This window comes from Lynx rufus, unplaced genomic scaffold, assembly GCF_022079265.1.
Source record: "Lynx rufus isolate CCGP_SWC_20201006 ecotype Redwood Valley unplaced genomic scaffold, mLynRuf1.p SCAF_30, whole genome shotgun sequence".
In the NCBI taxonomy this organism is placed as follows: domain Eukaryota; kingdom Metazoa; phylum Chordata; class Mammalia; order Carnivora; family Felidae; genus Lynx; species Lynx rufus.
The window spans coordinates 4077373-4100654 of NW_025814846.1; the positions used below are offsets into that span (position 1 = coordinate 4077373).

General features: G+C 37.2%; 1 protein-coding gene across 1 annotated transcript in view; it reads left to right on the forward strand.

The window, feature by feature from the left end:
• Positions 1-23282, forward strand: part of OPHN1 (oligophrenin 1) — a 593683-nt gene that overhangs the window by 227471 nt on the left and 342930 nt on the right. Inside the window, exon 5 of the mRNA XM_047092574.1 lies at positions 1284-1355. Coding sequence (XP_046948530.1) covers positions 1284-1355 — 72 coding nt within the window. The remainder of the gene's footprint in view (positions 1-1283; positions 1356-23282) is intronic.

Consider the following 23282-nt stretch of genomic DNA (forward strand, 5'->3'; position numbering starts at 1 on the left):
ACAAAGTTGATGTCACACAATTCACAATTCATAACTGTAGAGTGTGTTGGGCAAAAGAGATGTGCTAGTACTTTTAATAGACTAATTCTTGTTTTCGATCAAGCAGAATCACTGGTGTCTTTATTTTTGGTGCTAGGGCTTCTGGTAGAGCTTTGATTGGGTGAGAGTTTGCCCATTTAGTTGAACTTTGAATCATACCTAGACACAAAACAGGAGGCCCAAAGTGCCTGCAGGACATAGCTAAAAAATATGTACTAATGCCCCAACTTGCCATGCATTTTGGTGGGTAGTTTAAAAACTGCTTCTTAATATGGAGAATACAGGACTGGTCAAAACTGGCTCTTTACTCTGTTTTCTATTTTTGGTATGAATATATATCTTGTCTTACTGACACTTTATGTCTCATTTGCCAAGGAAGGCAGTCCCTCATTTTCCTGTCTTATAACATATCAAAATTAATGCAATGGATCCTAAAATCCAGCCCTTCAGATGTATTCTTTTAGGTCCTCCATTAAAATACAGCTGATTCACACAAGTGAAGAAAACAAACTCCACTTGCTGCCTTGGGCAGGTGTAATTTTTCAAGAGGTTAATATTGAAGACAAAACTTTGTGTATCTCTGCCTGACCACTAAGCAAGGGGTCCAATTTGTAAATGGGGTTTTTATATCTCTAGAACCATATTAATGTCAATGTTTTAGTATTTGGGCAGGCTGTTTTTATCAGCTTTGGAGCATCTATAGTTAGGTAATTTGAAGGCCTAGTCCAGTGTTCTCTGTGATGCTGTAATACACTCCAAGTTCTGAAGGAAATGTTCTGGTTTTATGACACACACTGGCAGGACTGGAAACAATTTATCTTGATGCTATTATTGCTAACTCATTTCCCTCTCATGAAATTATTTGCACTTGATGCAATTGGTATTTTCGTGCATTTTCCATTCCCTTTATCTTCTCTTTTCCACATATACTTCAGGCCCCCATATCTGTTTCTGGACATGACTATAGATATTTATTGATTAAAAACTCAGATCAGACTGCCAGTAAAAATACAGAGAAATGCCCCTAGTGTTCCTTCTCTCATTTCCTCTCAAATCATTTGATTTTAAGAGACCAATATGGGGGGGGGGGAAAGTAACAACAATGGGAAAAAAAAACCCAGCAAATCAATTTACATTTTGCAGGCTGATGTATTACAGTGAAATGCCTTAGTAACAAGGAAACTTGAATCTGATCTTTTCTAATCTGAAAGTTGTTTTATATGTTTTCTTTTTTTTTTTTCTAGGTACACAATGCTAGTGATTTGCTGATTAAACCCCTGGAAAATTTTCGGAAGGAGCAAATAGGCTTCACCAAGGTACATTTTCTCCACATAAGATATTTTTTACGGCAGTTGAGTAGTTGTTTGGGCTACCACCCTTCATTCTTTAGGGGCGAGGAGGGTTCATATATATAAGAATCATTCAAAAAAGTGAGAAAATCTGGAATTGGTGCCTGGTCATGTTTCCAACTAGCTGTGCAACTGTTGACAAGTCAGTTCTCGTTTTGGAGCTTCCATTTCTCCATCTGGAAAATGAGGAGCTCAATAATAACAAATATTATTTAAAGGGTAATTACTATTATGTTTGCTAAACATTGGGCTTCATGCTTTACATTAATTCTGTAATTACAACAATTGTGTGAGTTTCTGGTAGTATCTCATTTTACAAATGAGGCAACTGAGGTTTGGGCATGATAAAGAACTTGATCAAAGTTATATAGTTAGTGACAGTAACCAGGATTTAGACTTTAGGGTTTTTTAGCTTCAAATCCCACATTCTTTCCATTAAGCCATACTATGTAGATCTTTGCTGTCCAATATTATAGCTATAGCTATAGCTATATAAATAAATTAAAATTAACAACTCAGCTTCTCAGTCATGCTAGTCACATTTCAAGTAGTCAGTACCCACATGTGGCTAGTATATAGAACATTCCATCATTGTAGAAATTTCTGCTGGACAGCACCTTGCCAGATAATCTGAGATTATTTCCAGCTTGACTACTCATGGATCTGATTCCCCAGTGTTTCATAAAGGGATATGAAAAATTGTCAAATTTATTCTTTTTCAGCTAGGTGTAGACCTATTTTCTGAACTCCAATATGTATGCCATGTAACCTAAATAGTCTTCCAGAACTAAATGTAGCATCTTGACCAAGCATGTAGTCCTAAAAAGGACTAAGAACACACCATCTGGTTATTATCTAGAATATTGTGACAAGCAGTTTGGATTGAAGATATGGAAGTAGGAAAACAGAGGAGACTAAGTGGCTGTGATACCATAGCTGGATATCATCAGTCAGATTGACATGGGCATTATTTGAGTGACTGACATCAAGGCTAAATGAGTTATCTGGATAGCCCAGTAATTCTGGATTCCACTCAGTTTACCTGGAATCTCATTAACATAAATACTTAATTGGGAAAGTATATAATTGAAGGAGAGAAGAACCTTTAAAATCACAAGTGTGGTATGGAAGTAATTAACCACTGACTAAGTGATGTGACAGTTGTTACATAACAATGAATAAAGAGTATGAAGAAGCATAGACAATGTGAGAATCTTCACAGTCTACTTTCACTCCTGAATGATATTAGGAAAAAGCACAGTAAAAATATGCTGCATTGGTTGACCCCATATCATCTGAGGGAAACAAATTTCTAATATATATTTCCTATGTCCCAGGCCTGTGCTGAGGATTTTACATATGCTTCTTCCTTAATTATTACAGCAAATCTATGAGGTGGGATGTATAATATTCATTATCCCAATGAAGAAACAGAGACTCAGAAAGCTTAAATTCCTATATTCCTATCAGTCTTTTTCTCCTACTTCTTTACTGGTAGGGTCAACTTGCACACCTAAAAGGAAAGTGACCAACTCTCAGTATGAGTGTTGTTTTTCAGTCTGTCTAGAATTATCCTAGTAGTAAAATTTGGGGTAATAGAGCACTGAACTAAAGACTAGAAAATACAGCTTTCAGTCTACCTCTGTGTGTTTTCCAATTATTGCCTCTCAGTTCCAGCACTTCTTAATACCTGTTCTATGAAATTGGACAGAATTCCTTTAAGCATCACTCCTTTATACATGCTGTTAAGCTTTCTCAGTAGAGGGTGCTGGAGGGATATTGCAGGGAGAAGGGACTCTCCTGAAGTTTTCAGCTGCTGCAAGTGGGCGTCAGTAGAGAGGGAATGAGCTATCTGGTACGGCTCTGAACCATTCACACATCCAAAACACATAGTCCCTCAGTGACCTTGAAGCCTCTCTGCCTGGCCTGGTGATAACTTTCCTGCTGGTCTCTCAGTTTAGGTCTCTCCCTGAAAGCTTCCCCACTCATGTTGTCCCCTAGCTTCCCTCTGTAGGGTCCCCACCTATCCCACCAGCTGACTGAAGGTCCATAACAGAGTTGCTGCTCCATGATTTCTCTGCCAGCTCCCACAAAGCCTATTTGAATTCTAGGAGGTTCCTCCTGAGGCAGGCTGGTCCTGCAATGCTTATCTGCAACCTAGAAGGTTCCCATTCTCTCTATAGTACTACCTGCTCTCTGGAGAGTTGCCTCCTGCTTACCTAGTAAGTGTGGACCACCAGGCCAAACCAATTTAAACTAATTTCTCTGCTTAAATTATACCTTTTCCAATGAGTTTGGAACCCCTTCCAGATTTCCCCTTCCTTGTGTGCCTTCTCTCAGCCTCAGGGTACTGTTAAGAGTTTCCTTATATATTATAGTTACTTTCTTTTTAGTGTGACAAGTTTGTAGTTTAATAATTCTATGTAGTGGTTTTTGTCTTTTGTCTGGGCCCAGACTGATACACCCAGCACTTCTGCTAGTTGGCTCTGTGACTTAATTGGTAGTGGTATGTGCTTTGCCAGGCCGTTACAAAGAGGGGTGTGTGTTCTCATTTGAACCTCAGAACCTTGTAAAGTAGAAGTTACTATCCATTTTTTACAGATGAAGATACTAAGGCTCAGTGAGGTGTAGTGTCTAAAGCCATTCAGCCAGGAAGTGGCAGAGCTTGGGTTTGAGTTCAGTTTTCTTGATTGTACGTCTGGGGCTCATTTCACTTTATGAGAGATCTCACTTCTCTCTGGACCTCAGTTTTGTCATATGTACAAAAAATGATGGGCAAATAATTCCTAATCTAATATTCTGTGTGAAATTCTAAGGGTGATTAAATGTGCATCTATCAGTAGTAGAAATTGACTAGTCAGAATTTAGTGTGCTATAAATGTAAAATATGTGCTAGATTTTGAAGGTAGTGTGAAAATTTTAAATATCACTAATATTTTATATTGATCACATGTTGAAGTGGTACTCTTTTGGATATAGTGTGTTAAATATATCGTTGAGATAAATTTCACTTGTTTCTTTTTCCTTTTTTTAAATTTTTTTCAATATATGAAGTTTATTGTCAAATGGTTTCCATACAACACCCAGTGCTCATCCCAAAAGGTGCCCTCCTCAGTACCCATCACCCACCCCCCATCAACCCTCAGTTTGTTCTCAGTTTTTAAGAGTCTCTTATGCTTTGGCTCTCTCCCACTCTAACCTCTTTTTTTTTTCCTTCCCCTCCCCCATGGGTTTCTGTTATGGATCCTGAGAATCTTTTTCCTTTTCTTAATATGCTTATAGAAAGTTAAAAATTATAAATGTGGCTTGCATTACATTTCTATTTGGTAGCACTGCACAAGAGAAAGTAATTACAGTTGAATTATTTATTTTATAACTGGAAGTTTGTACCTCTTGTTCCCCTTTATCCATTTTATCCATGCCCCCACCCCACCCCCCTCTGGCAACCACCAGTTTGGTCTCTGTATTTAAGATTTTGTATTTTGGTTTGTTTGTTCATTTGTTTTATTTTTTGGATTGCACATGTAAGTGAAATTATATGGTATTTGTCTTTCTCTGTCAGACTTATTTCACTTAGCATAATAACCCTCCAGGTCCATCTGTGTTGTTACAGATGGCAAGATCTTTCTTTTTTAATGCTGATAATATATATCACATCTTATTTACCCATTCATCTGTCAATGAATGGTTGGTTGCTTCCATATCTTGGTTATTGTAAATAATGTTGCTATAAAGATAGAGGTGCATATCTTCTTGAAATACTGTTTTTCCCCCCTTTGGGTAAACACCGAGCAGTGGGATTACTGGATCATATCGCATTTCTATTTTTGATTTTTTGAGGAACCTCCATACTGTTTTCTACAGTGGCTGTACCAACTTGCATTCTCACCAACAGTGCAACAGCATTTGCTTTTTCTTTCTCTGCATCCTCGCCAGCACCTATTGTTTCTTGTGTTGTTGATTTTAGCCATTCTTACAGGAGGGAAGTGATATCTCATTGTGGTTTTCATTTGTATTTCCCTGATGGTGAGTGATGTTGAGCATCTTTTCATGTGACTATTGACCATCTAGATGTCTTATTTGGAAAAATATCTCTTCACTGTCCATTTTTAAATTGGATTATTTAATTGTTGGTACTAACTTTTACAAGTTCTGTATATATTTTGGATATTAACCCCTTATCAGATATGTCATTTACAAATATCTTCTCTTGTTCAGTGACAGTTTTGTTGACAGTTTCCTTTATTATGCAAAATTTGTTTATTTTAATCAAGTCCCAATAGTTTAATATTTCTTTTGTTTCCCTTTCCCAAGGTGACATATCTAGAAAAATGTTGCTATGGCCGACGTCAAAGAGGTTACTGCCTATGATTTCTTCTAGGAGGCTTTTGGTTTCAGGTCTTACATTTAGGTCCAAGTAATTGCTTTTGATAGAAAGGTCCTGACATTTCGTGGATTTTCTGGATTCAGAATTAACAGAAAGGCAGCATTTGAAGAAAATTCATATACACATAGATATATAATTAATTAAATTAGTTAACACACACACACACACACACACACATAAAGTTATTCAAATAGCACCTGGCAAATAATATATGTTAGTGTTTTGTTATCATCATCATCATTATCATTGTTATTGGCAGCAAAACTGGGAGAATAGAACACTCTGCATGAAATTGTCCAATTGGTGATGGTCTTACTCTGATTAAAATAATCACAAGAAGTGGCACCTGGGTGGCTTGGTTGATTAAGCAGCAGACTTTGGCTCAGGTCATGATCTTGCGGTTCATGGGTTCAAGCCCTGCGTCCGGGCTCTGTGCTGACAGCTTGGAGCCTGGTTCAAATTCTGTGTCTCCCTCTCTCTCTGCCCCTTCCCTGCTTGCACTCTGTCTCTCTACATCTCTCAAAAGGGAATAAACATTTAAAAAGAATTTTAAAAAATCACAAGAAGAGACGTTAGTGAGTTAGGCAGGAAGAGAAGGATAGGGTCAATGAATGTTTCCCAAGTGACTACTGGTATATGGAGAAGTTTCATTTCACTAGATCTGTGTCTCTGGCTCTGCAGGATGTGGGAGATGTCTTCTTATCATAGAAAGTAAAACAAACAAACAAACAAACAAACAAACGGGGTAAATAAAAGAGAGTGCTGGGAACTGAGAGGGGACATATTCGGAATAAACTCATCTTGTTCAAAGAGGATTAGCCTCTTCAAATGATGCTGATGATACTACCTCTTGAAATAATAAATGTCTTGTGTGAAATCTGTGGAAAGGTGAATGGTCATGCATGGAGGGGAATGATGTGTGATAATCAAATGGTACTCTTCTCCTGTGGTTCCTGTGATAGATTTTGAGCTATTGGTCTGGGTTGGCTTTCCTGGGTAATGCAAGTTACTCTGTTTGCAGAGTCCATTTGCAGGCCAATGAACTCTGTTGTAAGTTCAGCTTGGCTAACCAAGACCTAGTGGAAAGGCTCTTTCAATAATCAGAATCTCAAAAGGCCATTTTGTAACAGAGTCATTTCACAAAGACAACAGATTCTCTATCTGATTAGCCACTCTGATGTGATGCCTTGGATACTATCTTTTGTTATACAATAGATTCTAAATGTCTCAGATGGTTGGCTTCCCAAGCATGGAATCATGGGTCAGATGATTTCCCAGGTATCGTCTCCATCAGAGGATTTTTTTCCCTAGGAGAAACTGTCTTGGTAGGGCTCCTAACTCCCTACTTAAGCCAGAACAGTTTCTCTTGCATTTATAATAGGATTCTATTGGCTAAAAAGTTTGAACACCAACTCTTTATGCTAAAACTCTATTGGTCTCCCTTTTCCAATTAAATAGGATATGTCTTTTAATCTCTGTATGGCAGTTAGGACATATGCAATTAGATGAAAATTTGTTTTCTTCATATTTTAGTGTGTAATCTGCAATGTAATCAGACTAATCCCATTTTACAACCCTTAAGTTTTGACAAAAATAGCTTTTATTTTTTCTACTGTAAAATTGAACTTATATACAATTGAAAAAATAATGCAATCAAATCTATTTAAAAACTTAATAGTCTTCATTCTTTCCCTACTCCTCAGAAGACATTCATTTTTAACCATTTATATTCCACCATTTGGTGGTTACTTTCATATTTTTAAAAAAATATGCTTGTATTGCTATTGCATTATTTATCTACTTGGGAAATTATTTAATTTGTCTTGCTATAAACAGAGGGGATCATGGCTCATACCTCTTTCTTCTCCTCCCCTCCTGTTGTTGGGTGGACTGGGGAGATCCCCAGATCCTGAGGCCTCCACCTAGCCTGTCTCTGGGAATGGTTGTCACCAGAGGCTCTTATTCTCATCACCAGAAAGAATTCAAGGATGGACCAGACACAGTGGTTGAGCAGTGCTGGTGGAAAAGTTTAGTAAAATGAGAGTACACTCTTAAGATCTGAGAGCAGGCAAGCTCAAGTGAACTCTGTGCCCCAGGTTTGGGTCTTTATATTTTATAGATAGTTATTAACTAAGGGATGGAATATTTATTATTTGTGGAGGGGATTTCTTTGGGAGCAGGGTTTCATGCCTTTTCTCCCTCACTTGGTGAGGGTCTCAGGCCTTCTTTGCCTTGGGCCTGTGTAGTTTTGATATGGCTTCTTGTGGCTTTGTTTTTGGAGTGCTGTCAGGACAGGTCTCTAACTTTCCTGATAATGGAGCATGATATGCCCTTTGCTGGCCTCCAGGCATCCTGTTAAAGCCTAACTGCCTATTCTAACACTTATAATTTTTAATAACTGTAACATACTTTTACCTTCTGTTGTTCACCACTGTTTAAATAATATACTTAACCCATATTTCTTACTCCATCACCTTTTGACTGACTTTGTAAGATGAAAGTATTAACACTTCTGTCTTGCTTTACTAAAAGCCTCGACTCCTGTCAGACACACCTTTACTTTTCACTGGTAGGTTGATAACAGTACTGTTCTAGTCTAGAACCTTAATTTAATCTTGTTTTTGGTTATTATTAGGCTCATTTTATAGTGGCAAATGCAAGTGAAATTTCCAGAATTTTAACACAAGTTTCTTGGCTCTGAGTCCATGAATTTTCACATGTCTTATATTGGATTAATATAAGTATTAATTTCTGGTGGATGGGATAGATCAAGGATGACCCCTTCTTTACCCTTTTCTCTTAATTTCTTGTCTACTAGGCTTAGAGTTTTTTTGGGCACCCTACTCTAGACTCCTGTTTAGTTAACTCCTTCTATTCCTCTTACCTCTTAAAAGTAACTGTACATGCAAACTTTGTGAGTCATTTTCCATGTGTATATTTTAGCTATCACTTGATTAACAGAAGCCTTCCCACCACTATTCCCCTTCTAACCACCATGCAACAACCCCCCCCCCCCAACATCCTGCACCAAGGTCAAGGAAGGACAAACAAAACTCAGTCCAATTCTGTTCATAATGGGTCTTTCATGTAGCAGTGTAGAATGCTGGACTGTCCATTGGAGATGGCAGAATAAAGACTTAGTCATCTCCCGTAGACCCATGACAGAGAAAGTATTTGTACCCTTTGATTCATATTTTTTGGACTTGTCAGAATTGTCCACAGTATTATGTTTTCAGTTCTTTTTCAAGGATTCCCTTGCCAAAGAACTGTCGCTGAATTGAGACTTTGTGTATTCTCTGGAAATAATAGGGCCAAATTGCCTAAGACATCTGAATCTGCATTTAACTCACTTTTTGGAGAGTTAGAGCTTCTGTGGAAGCTATGATATTAGTGTGTTCTCACCCAACAGATGTCAGGCAAGAGACATTGACAGTAATGTATGAAGTTGCCAGTCTTATTGCTGTTTCTTCTCCATGAACAGAGATCATAGGAAGAACTTTAGGAAAAGATCCTGTTCTGGAAGCAGATGAGGTTGAAAAAATTAAGAGGATGGAACAAAATGCAACCTAATAGGATAGGTGAAACCAAGGGTATATCAGTCTGCCCTGCATTCCAAATATGAGAGTATACCCTGGGACAGAAAGGAAGGAAACAGGAGCAAAGAACTTTCAACAGCTACAAAGAGTTTGAATTATCACACCCACTCATCCTTGTTTGAATCTCAATGGCCCCATAATGTATTAACCAGAAGAGTGAAATACTCAAGGTGCTCAAGAGCTAAGCTGTGTGACAGTAATCCCTAAGTGGTTTCCAAGCCAATATTAAATATTTTACATGATTTATAATAATTACCAGATACTAGGTAATTGCTGTATATTAACTCAGTTAAGCATTATTATCTACATACCACAGATGAGGAATTCAAGACCCATAATGGCCAAATAACTTGTCCAAGGACACAAAGTTATTAACAGAAGTAAGCTTCAACCAGATTTTCGTAATTCCAGAAATTGTACTCTTTCCATTTTATGCACTCTGAACCCAGATTTTGTGGGGTTGTTATGAAAAAAATTAAAAAGATAGATTAATAATGCCTATTGACAATTTAATGGGTAAACAAATTCACAATCAATTCACAGTACTTTTACAGCAATGAGAATGAATGAACTAGACCTGTTGTATACAACAACATGAATGAATCTGACAAATATAAGGTCAAGGGGGGAGAAGCTTGTCACAAAAGATTACCTGCTGTGTGTACATATTTTTATAAAATTCAAAAACAAGCAAAAATAAGTGATGGTGTTAGAAGCCAGTATACTGGTTACCCCACAATGAGGTATTAGTGACAAAGTCAGGCACAAGTGTCACTTTAAGGGAGTTGGTAATATTTTGGCTTTTTATATGAGTGCTGATTGCACACGCATGTTCAGTTTGTGAATATTGAAACTTGTGCAGAGTATTTTTCAGGTTACATGTTACAATTTTTTATTAAGTTTTTTTTATTTAAACTCCAGTATAGTTAACAATAGTGTTAAATTAGTTTTAGGTGTATAATATAGTGATTCAACAATTTCATACATTACCCAGTGTTTATCACAACAAGTGCACTCCTTAATCCCCATCACCTATTTGACCAATCCCCCACTCACCTCCCCTCTGGCAATCATCATTTTGTTCTCTATAGTTAAGAGTCTCTTTCTTGCTTTCTCTCTCTTTCCCTCTCTTTTTTGATGTGTGTATTTGTTTTTTTCCTAAATTCCACATTTGAGTGAAATTATATGGTATTTGTCTTTCTCCGACTGACTTATTTCACTTAGCATTATACTTTCCAGCTCAATCCATGTTGTTGCAAATGGCAAGATTTCATTACTTTTTATGGCTGAATAATATTCCTGTGTGTGTGTGTGTGTGTGTGTGTACACCACATCTTCCTTATCCATTCATCAATTGATGGACACTTGGGCTCTTTCCATAATTTGGCTATTATAGATAATGCTGCTATAAACATTGGGGTGTATGTATCCCTTTGAATTAGCATTTTTGTATTCTTTGGGTAGATACCCAGTAGTGCAATACCTGGGTCATAGGGTAGTTCTATTTTTCACTTTTTGAGGAATCTCCATACTGTTTTCCAGAGTGACTGCATCAGTTTGCATTCCCACTAACAGTGCTGGAGTGTTCCTTTTTCTCCACATACTTGCCAACACCTGTTGTTTCTTGTGTTGTTGATTTTAGACATTTTTCCAGGTGTGAGGTGATATCTAATTATAGTTTTGACTTGTATTTCCCTGATGATCAGTGATGTTGAGCATCTTTTCATGTGTCGCTAGCCATCTGTATGTCTTCTTTTGAAAATGTCTATACATGTCTTCTGCCCATTTTATAATGGGATTATTTATTTTTGGTGTTGAGTTTTATAAGTTCTTTATACATTTTGGATACTAACCCTTTATCAGATATGCCATTTTCAAATATCTTCTCCCATTTTATAGATTGCCCTTCCGTTTTGTTGATTGTTTCCTTCGCTGGGCAGAAGCTTTTTATTTTTATGAAGTCCCAATAGTTTATTTTTGCTTTTGTTTCCCTTGCCTCAGGATACATAACTAGGAAAATATTGATATGGCCAATATCACAGAAATTACTGCCTGTGGTCTCTTCTTTGATTTATTTTATTTTATTTTTTAAAAATATTCATTTATTTATTTTGAGAGAGAGAGAGAGAGAGAGAGAGAGCAAGAGAATGGGGGAGGGGCAGAGAGAGAGAGGGAGAGAGAAAGAGAGAGAGAGAGAGAGAGAGAGAGACCCAAACAGGCTCTGCACTGTCAGCACAGAGCCTATCCTGGGGCTCGAACTCACAAATGTTGACATCATGACCTGAGCAGAAACCAAGAGTCGGACACTTAATTGACTGAGCCACCCAGGTTCCCCTCTCTTCTATGATTTTTATGGTTTTAGGTCTCAAATTTAGGTCTTTAATGCATTTTGAATTTATTTTTTTATATGGTGAAAGAAAGTGGTCCAGTTTCTTTCATTCTTTTACACGTTGCTGTCCAGTGTTCCCACCTCCATTTGTTGAAGAGATTGTCTTTTTCCCATTGGATATTCATTCCTCTTTTGTCAAAGATAAATTAACCATATATTTGTGGGTATATTTCTCGGTTTTCTATTCTGTTTCACTTAACTATGAGTCTATTTTTATGCCAGTACCATACTGTTTTGATTGCTACAGCTGTGTAATATAAATTAAAGTCTGGAATTGTAATACCTCCAGTTTTGTTTTTCTTTTTCAAGATTGCTTTGGGTATTCAGGGTCTTTTGTGGTTCCATAGAAATTTTGGGTTTTCTCTAGTTATGTGAAAAATGCTATTGGTATTTTGATAGGGATTACATTATATCTGTAGATTGTTTTTGGTAGTATAGATATTTTAACAATATTTATTCTTTCAACCCATGAGTATGGAATGTCTTTCCATTTCTTTGTGTTGTCTTCACTTTCTTTCATCAGTGTTTTAGAGTTTGTAGAGTATAAGTCTTTTCTCCTCTTTTGTGAAGTTTATTTCTACATATTTTATTGATATTGTTGAATTGTAAATGGCATAGTTTTCTTAATTTTACTTTCTGTTGCTTTATTTTTAGTGTATAGGAATGCAACAGATTTCTGTACATTGATTTTGTATCCTGCAACTTTACTGAATTCATTTATCAGTTCTAGTAGTTTTTTTTTTGGTGGTGTCTTCAGGGTTTTCTATACATAGTATCATATCTGCAAATAGTGAAAGTTTTACTTCTTTCTTATCAATTTGAATGCCTTTTATTTCTTTTTCTTGTCTAATTGATGTGGCTAGGACTTCCAGTATTATGTTGAATAAAAGTGGTGAGAGTGGATATCCTTGTCTTGTTCTTGACCTTAGAGGAAAAGCTTTTACATTTTCCCAGTCGAGTATGATGTTTGCTGTGGGTTTTCCCTATAAGGCCTTTATTATGTTGAGATATGTTCTCTATAGACCTGCTTTGCTGAGGTGTGGTTTTTTGTTTTTTGGTTTTTTTTTTTGTCCTTAATGGATGTTGTACTTTGTCAAATGATTTTTCTGTATCTATTGAAATGATCTATTTTTCATCCTTTGTCTTAATGATGTGATGTATCACGTTGATTGATTTGCAAATATTGAACCACCCTTGCATCTCAGGATTAAATTACATTGATTGTGGTGCATGAGTTTAAAAATGTTTTGTGGGATTCTTTATGTTAGTGTTTTGTTTGGGATTTTTGCATGTATATTCAACTGAAATACTGGATTTCAGTTTTCTTTTTGTGGTGACTTTGGTTTTGGTGTCAATGTAAAGCTGGCCTCATAAATAAACTTGGGAGTTTTCCTTCCTCTTCTATTTTGTGGAAATGTCTGAGAATAATAGGTGTTAACTCTTCCTTAAATATTTTCAAGAATTGACCTATGAAGCCATCTGGTCCTTGATTTTTGTTTGGTGAGAGTTTTTATTGATTAGGTTACATTGATGGTAATCAGTCTGTTCACATTTTCTATTTCTCTCTGCTTCAGTTTTTGTAGAATTTATTCATTTTTTCTAGGTTGCTCAGTTCTTTGGCTTATAATTTTTCATAATATTCTCTTAGAATTGTTTTATTTATCTGGTGTTGGTTACTTCTATTCTTTAATTTGTGATTTTGTTTATTTGTGTTTCTCTCTCTCTCTCTCTCTCTCTCTCTCTTTCCTTTCATGAGTCTGGGTAGGGGTTTATCAATTTCATTGATCTTTTCAAAGCACTGGTTCTTGCTTTAATTCATTTATTCTATTTTTTTTTTTTTTAGTTTATATAGCATTTGTTTCTGTTCTTATCTTCATTATTTCCTTCATTCTCTGGTTTGGAGTTTTGTTTTGTTTTTTCTTTTTGTAGCTCCTTTAGGTGTAATTTCACTTTTATTTGGGATTTTTCTTCTGAGATAAGCCAGTATTGCTATAAATTTCCCTGTTAACTGAGATTGCTCACATTGCGCTGGAGACAAAGGACTATTATGGCATACATGACTATGGAGGAAATCTGTTGGGACAGGCAGAAATTCTTAAATGCAATGCCTTTTTAAAAATATTTTTTAACGTTTATTTTTAAGACAGAGAGACAGAGCATGAACGGGGGAAGGTCAGAGAGAGAGGGAGACACAGAATCCAAAACAGGCTCCAGGCTCTGAGCCGTCAGCACAGAGCCCGACGCGGGGCTCGAACCCATGGACCGCAAGATCATGACCTGAGCCAAAGTGGGACATTTAACAGACTGAGCCACCCAGGCGCCCCTAGGACAGGCAGAAATTCTTGGAGCAAGTTTTTAAAGTGAACTCCTCAGATTTGGTAAACATGTGAATCAGTGTGGTTACCTATAGTCTGACGGATATTCACAATGATCAGGACTATTTGCACTCCTTAGGAAATGGTCAAATAGCTCAAATGCAAAAAGGTGCTCGGACTGGGCAAGTAGATGCCAAAAGAAGGGCTGGGATCCAGGATGCCAATGCCAAGCAGTAAAAGGTGTCTGCTCAGTACCTGTGTGGGATCAAGATGGCCAAATTGCAGAGAAACTATGAGCTAAAGAAGGCTGTATATGACATAGAGGTCAACACTTGTCTAGCACAGGCTGATCTGGCCTATCAGCTTCAGACCCTCATCTTCCAAAGAAGTCATCAAGAAGACTATGCTGGGGAACATGACCAATCCAAAAGGAAAGACTTAAAGATCCTGAATCAGATTTTTCACTAGATGGCCTGCCTAGATCACCCTCGAGTGAAGCTTAAAGTCAACAAGACTCATCCACACACCTGGTTTCCTTTCATTGTTTTAGACCTTCTTCCCTGTGAGCAGACAGCCAAGGATTACCTGATATATGAGGGAATCCTGCAACATGGAAGGCTGAGACTAAAAAACACAGCAAAATGATTTGAAGGGTACATACTGTGCAGGAAGAAGAAAGTTTAAAAACTTTAATATCTTCAGTGAGATAAGGGAATTCACATCCAGAAAACCAGGACATAGAACAGAAAACAAGAAAAGAGCTCTTAGAAATTAATAAGATGGCAGAAATGAGGAAAAAATTCACATTGAAGGAAATTCAAATGTATTAATCTAATTCTAATAAATTATTCTAATTTTAAAAAATTATTAATCCTAACAAATCTACAGTTTTATTAATCTAATAAATCCACAGAACAAATAAAATGGGAGGAAAATCACCAACAGAAAAAATTCAAAAATGTTTACCTGTTCTGAATTCAAGTTATCACTTTCTAGATTGAAATGGCCCACCAAATGCACAATACAATGAATTGAAAACAACTGCAGTGTGAAATTTTACAACATGGAGAACAAGGGAAGGATCTAAAAGATTTCAGAGAGAAAGAACAGATCTCAAACAAAGGGTTAGACATCAAAATGACTTTACATTTCAATAAGCTATGAGACCATGGAACAATGCCTTCAAAATTCTGATGGAAATGAATTCTAACATAGTAACCTGTTTTCAACCTAATTGTCATTCAAATAGAAAGGTAGAGTCTGGGAGATTGTAGCTAAGATGGCTTTAGAGTAGGGGGACTCTAGTTTCCTGTCTTCTCTTGAGCACAGCTAGATAACTATCAAATCATTCTAAGCATCCAAAAGACTGACAACACACTCCACAATGCAAGGGAGACAAGAAGCCACGTGAAAGAAGGTAGAAAGTGCAGAGGCTTGGTTTGGGGAAGAAAAGAATCATGGGTGCTGCAGAGGGGAGGGAGCCCTGGTTGCAGAGAAAGGTAAGAGCTAGAGAGGGGGAGGGAGACGGGGAGGGAGAGGAGAGGGAAAGGGAAGAGGACACAGGGGAATGTACAAGGAGAACAATTCCACAAAGCCACTGGCTGGAGTTTTGAAGGTCTGCAGGTTTGGCTGGGATAGAGCCCTAAGGGCACTGCCAAGCTGGTAGACCTTTAAAACTCCAGTCTTTAAGCCCTGCTGTTTGCAAGAACTCATGAAAATCAGCCCCTCTTTTTTTCCCAGTCAATGACTGGGGAATTGTTCTCCTTGTGCATTCCCCTGTGTTCATTCTCTCTCTCTCTCTCTCTCTCTCTCTCTCTCTCTCTCTCTCTCGATTCCATTTTGTGTGTGTGTGTGTGTGTGTGTGTGTGTGTGTGTGTGTATACCACATCTTTATCAGTCAGTGGACACTTGGCTTTTTCAATAATTTGACTATTATAGATAATGCTGCTAAAATTATCTGAGTGTATGTATCCATTTGATTTAGTATTTTTGTATTATTTGGGTAAATACCTAGTAGGGCAATTGCTGAGTAGGGTAGTTTTATTTTTCACTTTTTGATGAATCCATACTGTTTTCCAGGGTGGCTGCACCAGTTTGCATTCCCACCAACATTGCAAGTTTCCCCTTATTCCACATCCTCACAAACACCTGTTATTTCTTGTGTTGTGGAATTTAGCCATTCTGCCAGGTGTGAGGTGATATGTCATTGTAGTTTTGATTTGTACTTCCCTGATGATTAGTGATGTTGAGCATCTTTTCATGTGTCGTTAGCCATCTGTATGTCTTCCTTTGAAAATGTTTATTCATGTCTTCTGCCCATTTTATAATTGGATTATTCATTTTTGTAGTTTTGACTTTTATAAGTTCTATATATATTTTGGATACTAACCCTTTATCAGATATACCATTTTCTTTCTTTTGTTTTCAGATGTACCATTTTCAAATATCTTCTCCCATTCCATAGACTGCCCTTCAATTTTGTTCATTGTTTCCTTTGCTGTGCAGCAACTTTTTATTTTGATGAATTCCCAATCGTTTATTTTTGCTTTTGTTTCCCTTGCCTCAGGAGACATATTTAATGACAAGTTGCTATGACCCATGTCAAAGAGTTTACAGCCTGTGTTCTCCTCTAGGATTTTTTATGGTTTCAGGTCTCTGAATTTTTAATTTATTTTTGAGTTTTGAATTCATTTTTGAATTTATTTTTATGTTTGTTGTAAGAAAGTTTTTCAGTTTCATTATTTTGCATGCTGCTCTTTAGTTTTTCTAACACCATTTATTGAAGAGACTGTCTTTTTCCCATTAGATAGTATTTTCTACTTCATCAAATATTAACTGACCATAGAGTTGTGGGTTCATTTCTGAGTTTTCTATTCCATTCTATTGGTCTATGTGTCTCTTTTTGTGCCAGTATCATACTGTTTTGATTACCACAGCTTTGTAATATAAAGTGAGAAATCGTGATGCTTCCCGCTTTGCCTTTCTTTTTCAAGGTTGCTTCAGCTGTTTAGGGTCTTTTGTGGTCCCACACAAATTTTGGGGTTGTTGGTTTCAACTCAGAAAAATGCTGGTGGTATTTTGTTAGGAATTGCATTAGAGGTGTAGAATAGGTAGCATAAACATTTTAACAATATTTATTTCTCCAGTCCATGAGCATGGAATGTTTTTCCATTTCTTTTTGTCATCTAATTTCTTTCATCAGTGTTTTATAGTTTTCACAGTACAGCTCTTTCACCTCTTTGGTGACATTTATTCCTAGGTATTTTATTGTTTTTGGTGCAATTGTAAATGGTGTTGATTCCTTAATTTCTCTTTCTGATGTTTCATCATTGGTGTATACAAATGGCAACAAATTTCTGCTGTTGATTTTGTATCCTGTGACTTTACTGAATTCATTTATCAGTTCTAGCAGGTTTGGGATGGATTTTTTTTTTTTTAGTTTTCTATATAGAATATCATGCCATCTGCAAATAATGACATTTTCACATCTTCCTTGCTGATATAGAAGACTTTTTCTTTTTTGTTGCCTGATTTTCATGGCTAGGGCTTTTAGTATTATATTAAATAACAGTGGTGAGAATGGAAATTCCTATCTTATTCCTGACCAAAGAGGAAAAGCCGTTGTTGTTCCCCATTGAGGGTGATATTAGCTGTGGGTTTTTTCATTTATGGCCTTTATCATGTTGAGCTATGATCTCTCTAACCCCACTTTGTTGAAGGTTTTTATGATGAATGGATGTTGTACTTTCTCAAATTCTTTTTATGTATCTATTGAAATGATGACATGGCTCTTATCTCTTCTTTTAGTAATGTAATGTAATGTATCACATTGATTCATTTGCAAATATTATATGATCCTTGAACCCCAGGAAGAAATTTCGCTTAATCATAGTGAATGGTTCATTTAATTTATTGTTGGATTTGGTTTTGGTGTATTCAGAATTTTTGCATCTATGATCATCAGAGATATTGGCATGTAGTTCTCCTTTTTAGTGGAGTCTTTATCTGGTTTTGTTATCAGGATAATGCTGGCTTCAAAGAATGAATTTGTGAATTTTCCTTCCTTTTTTATTGTTTCAAAATGTTTGAGAGTAACAGGTATTAATTATTTTCTTAATGTTTGGTAGAATTCACCTGTGAAGCCATCTGGCCTGGGACTTTAGTTAGTTTTTTGATTACTGATTTAATTTCATTGCTGATTATTGGTCCACTCAAGTTTTCTGTTTCTTCCTGTTTTAGTTTTGGTGCTTTATATATTTCTAGGAATTTAACCTTTCCTTCCTGCTTGACCAATTTGTTGGCATGTAATTTTTCATTATATTCTCTTTTTTTTAAGTTTATTTATTTTGAGAGAAGGGGAGGGGCAGAGAGAGAGGTAGAGAGAGAGAATCACAAGCAGGCTCCATGCTGACAGCACAGGGCTCAATCTCATGAACTGTGAGATCATTACCTGAGCTGAAATCAAGAGTGGGATGCTTAACCAACTGAGCCACCCAGGTGCCCCTCATTATATTCTTTTACAATTGTTTGCATATTTTTGATGTTTATTTATTTTTGAGAGAGACAGAGACAGAGAGATAGAGCACGAGTGGGAGAGGGGCAGAAAGAGAGAGGGAGACACAGAATTCAAATCAGGTTCCAGGGTCTGAGGTATCAGCACAGGGCCTGACATGGGGCCCGAACCTATGAGCAGTGAGATCATGACCTGAGCTGGTTGGTGGCTCAACCAACTGAGCCACCCAGGCACCCCTAATTGTTTATATTTTTAAATGTTTGTTTATTTATTTTGAGAGATAGAGAGAGAAAGAGAGCAGGGAAGGTGCAGAGAGAAGGGGAGAGGAAGAATCCCAAACAGGCTCCACACTGAGAGCATGGGATTCTATCTCAAAAACTATGAGATCATGACCTGAGCGGAAATCAAGAGTCAGAAGCCGAACCTACTGAGCCACCCAGGCACCCCACAATTGTTTGCATTTTTATGGTGTTGGTCCTTATTTCTCTTGTCTCCTTTGTGGTTGTGTTCATTTGAGTCATTTTTTTTTTTAATGAAACTGGTTAGACGTTTATAAATTCTGTTGCTCTTTCATGGAACCAGCTCTTGATTTCATTGATTTCTTCTACTGCTTTTTTAGTTTCTATACCATTTATTCCTGCTCTAACCTTTATTATTTCCCTCTTTGTGCTGGTTTTAGGTTCTTTCTTTTCTTTTTCTAGCTCTAGGTTGTTTGAGATTTTTCTTGCTTCTTTAGGTAGGCCTGTGTTGCTGTAAACTTCCCTCTTAGAACTGTATTCTACGGGATTTGGACTGTTGTGTTTTCATCTCTGTTTCCATATAAATTTTAATTGCAAAGGTTTTGTACATTGTGTTTTCATCTCCATTTGTTTCCATGTAATTTTTTATTTCTTCCTTTGTTTCTTCTTGGCCCATTCATTGTTTATTTGGCCTGCATATATTTGTGCTTTTTCCATATTTTCTCTTGTGGTTACTCACAAATTTTATACCATTGTGGTCATAAAGGATGCATGGTATGCCTTTTATATTTTTTTGCATTTCTTGATGTTTGTTTTGTGGCCTAATATGTGATCTGTGCTGGAGAGTGTTCCATGTGTACTTTGAGCAAAATGTATACTGTGCTGTTTTAGGATAGAATGTTCTGAATATATTTGTTAGATCTTTCTGTTCTGGTGTGTTATTCAATGCCACTCTTGTTGATTTTCTGTTTTGATGACCTATCAATATGTGTGGGGTTTTAAAGTTCTATACTGTTTTTGTATTACTATTCATTATTTCTTTACCTGGTATTAACAGTTTTATGTTATTTGGGCGCTTTCTGTTGGGTGCATAAATATTTATAATTGTTATGTCTTCTTGTTGGTTTGTCCCCTTATTATATAGTCTGTGTCTCTAGTTATAGACTTTGTTGTAAAGTGTATTTTGTGTAATATAAATATTGCTACTCCAGCTTTCTTTTTTTTTAATTTTTTTTTTCAACGTTTATTTTATTTTTGGGACAGAGAGAGACAGAGCATGAACGGGGGAGGGGCAGAGAGAGAGGGAGACACAGAATCGGAAACAGGCTCCAGGCTCTGAGCCATCAGCCCAGAGCCCGACGCGGGGCTCGAACTCATGGACCGCGAGATCGTGACCTGGCTGAAGTCGGACGCTTAACCGACTGCGCCACCCAGGCGCCCCTCCAGCTTTCTTTTATCAACCATTTGCATGACAAATATTTTTCTGCCCTCTCATTTTTAATCTGCAGATGTCTTTAAGTTTGAAATGAGTCTTTTGTAGGCTGTCGGTCTTGTGTTTTGTTTTGTTTTATCTACTGTGTTACCCTATGTCTTTTGATTGGAGAGTTTAGTCCATTTACAGTCAAAGTAATCATTGATAAATATGTATTTATTGCTATTCTGTTGTTTGTTATGTGGTTGTTTTTGTAGTTTTTCTCTGATCCTTTCATATCTTTTTCTCTTTCATGGTTTGCTGGTTTTATTTTGTTATAACCTTGTATTCCTTTCTCTTTATTATTTCCATATCTATAAGTGGTTTTTGATTTGAAGTTTCCATTAGGTTTGTATATAACATCTGCATATAGCAGTCTATATTAAGTTGATGGTCACATAAATTCAATACCTTCTTTATTTCTATTCCCCCCACCCTGCCATGTTTTATATGTATGTTTGTCATAGTTTGAGTCCTTTTATTTTGTTAATGCTTTGACTAATTTTCTGAAGATATACTTATTTTTATTGCCACCGTGATTCCTTCTCTTCATATTCTCAATTATAATCTTTCCACTGAAAAGTCCCTTGTAAGTCTTGTTTAGTGGTAATGGTCTCCTTTAGTTTTTGTCTGTGAAAGTCTTAACTTTCCTCTATTTTGAATGATACCCTTGCATGGTAGAGTATTCTTGGGTTTAGATTTTTCCCTTTCAACACTTTGAATATATTATGTTCCCTTCTGGCTTGCAAAGTTTCTGTTGAAAAATCCATTGACTGCCTAATGGGTTTTCCCTTTTATGTATCTCTCTTCTTTTCTCTTGCTTATTTAAACATTTTTCCTGTATCATTACTTTTTCCATTTTGAATTCTATTTGTCTTCTAGATCTCTTTTGGTGTCATAGACTCTGGGTCTAAAGTACTCTCTTGTTCAGCAAGAGAGAGGATGCAGAATTAAAATGCAAGAGATGGCTAATGTCCAGGAAAAGACAAGAGCTCCAAATAAGGGTCCTTGCTCAGTATTTATTAAGATCAGAAGGTTTACAATTGTGATGGGTATGTACAAAGAGACAATGAGTCTGTGAATATTAATTCATGGGCATGAGGGAAAGGGGGTTTTGAAGATATATGGTGTTAGTGGTTTGTATCAATATAAACCAAAATCCTGGAGCTGGGCAGATGGATGTTATCAGCAGACAGTAGGCACCTTGTATGTTTATCTTAGCCAGTCTAGGGGATAAGACAGATAAAGCATGCTGCCTCAGGGTTAACAAGGCACCTTTCTTTTGCTGATTAGCTCCACTCTGGGAAGCTTCATCTGAAGAGGTCTATTACCCTATTTACCTGTTTATCTAATTTGGTCCTTCCTTCCTGTGAAAGCAGCTTTCTGCTATAGTACTAAATTGTGTGGCATTTTCACCCTAAATACCTAATCTTGTTACCTCACGTACCTTTGTTTTGGGGTCTTTGCTCCACCCTCAATATTCTGGGGGCCTTCCCCCCCCCCCCGCTTCTGTCCTGGGGGTTTTTGCCCCCCCCCCACTCTCTATCCTTATTTGCCTAATCTTGTTCACCCAAGCTTGGGTGTGAGCATCCTATGGCTTTGTAATTCTTTATGCCTTATTAACCCATCAGTGCAGGCTCAGGGAATTCCTAAGCTTATTCCCCACACTTTGGTTGATTTTGTTGGAGTATCTCTGTGCCTCTGAAATTTGGATATCTGTTTCCTTCTCCAGAATAGGGAGATTTTCAGCTACTATTTCTTCAAGTAAATATCCTGCCACTTTTCCTTGTCTTTTTCTGGAATCCCTATAATGCTAATGTTATTTCCCTTGATGGAGTCTCTGAGTTCCCTAAGTGTATTCTAGTTTTTCATAATTTTTTTCTCTCATTTGTTCATCTTGATTACTTCCCATTACTCTGTCTTCTAGGCTATTAATTTGTTCCTGTATTTCTTCCAACCAATTTATTCCACCAGTTGTATTCTTAATTTGATTTATTGTGTTCTTCATCTTTAATTGGTTCTTTCTTATCTCTATTTTAAAGGTCTCACTTATGTCCTTAACTCTTTTCTCATGTTCATTGAGTGTCTTCAAGATCATTAGTTTAAATTCTCTGTCAGGGATTTTACTTATATCTGTTTTGCTTAGATCTCTTGCTGTGGTTTTGTTCTGTTCTTTCATTCAGTGCATATGTCTCTGTGCCTTATTTTGTGTAACTCTGTGTGTGTTTCTCTGTTTGGAAAGGCTATGTCTCCTTATCTTCATGGTAATGGCCTTATGAAGAATAGTTCCTGTCTTGCCCTGCAGTGCAGTGTCCCTTGTTCCCCAAGGCCTTGTGCTTCATGGATTGTCTCCTATGTGTCTTTTGGTTGTGCTCTACTGTTGAGTGCTGGTGTTGTTTTTTCCTTCTGTCTAATTGACTGCTGAGGCTGTCTTTATATGTTGTGGGCTATTTTTGGTCCCCAGAAGGGGTGGCACTCATTTTAGAAACTTGGAGCTGGTCTGCTTGGGAAATGAGAACTTTCACCACAACATTCTTGTTGGTAGATGGCTGTTGGTGGGGTTTGCACCAGTATTCTGGGGGTGAGGGCCCAAAGTGCCAGGTCTGAGGCAAGTGTGACTGGAAGGGCAGATCTTGCTGAAATGTGATAGGATGGGATTTGGGGTAAGTTAAGTAGTAAGTATGAATGTCATGCTAGTCCCCACTAGTGGCCCTATATTTATGCTGCAGGGCAGGGGAGGAAAATATCACTTATAGGTCCATTGTGTTTGGACTGGTTTCTCTGTGATCCCTGCCTCTCCAGGCTCTGCTCTGAAATGAGTAAATCACTCTCACTCCCATCTGCCCCCAGCATTTTTCAAATTACTGGTTCAATGCAGCATCTGTACATGCTGATTTTGGTGCTATCCTTCTGGGGCTATCCTCATGCCCTCAGAGTGCTACCAGAGCTGAGCCCACTGATTTTTAAAATTCCAGGCTTTACAT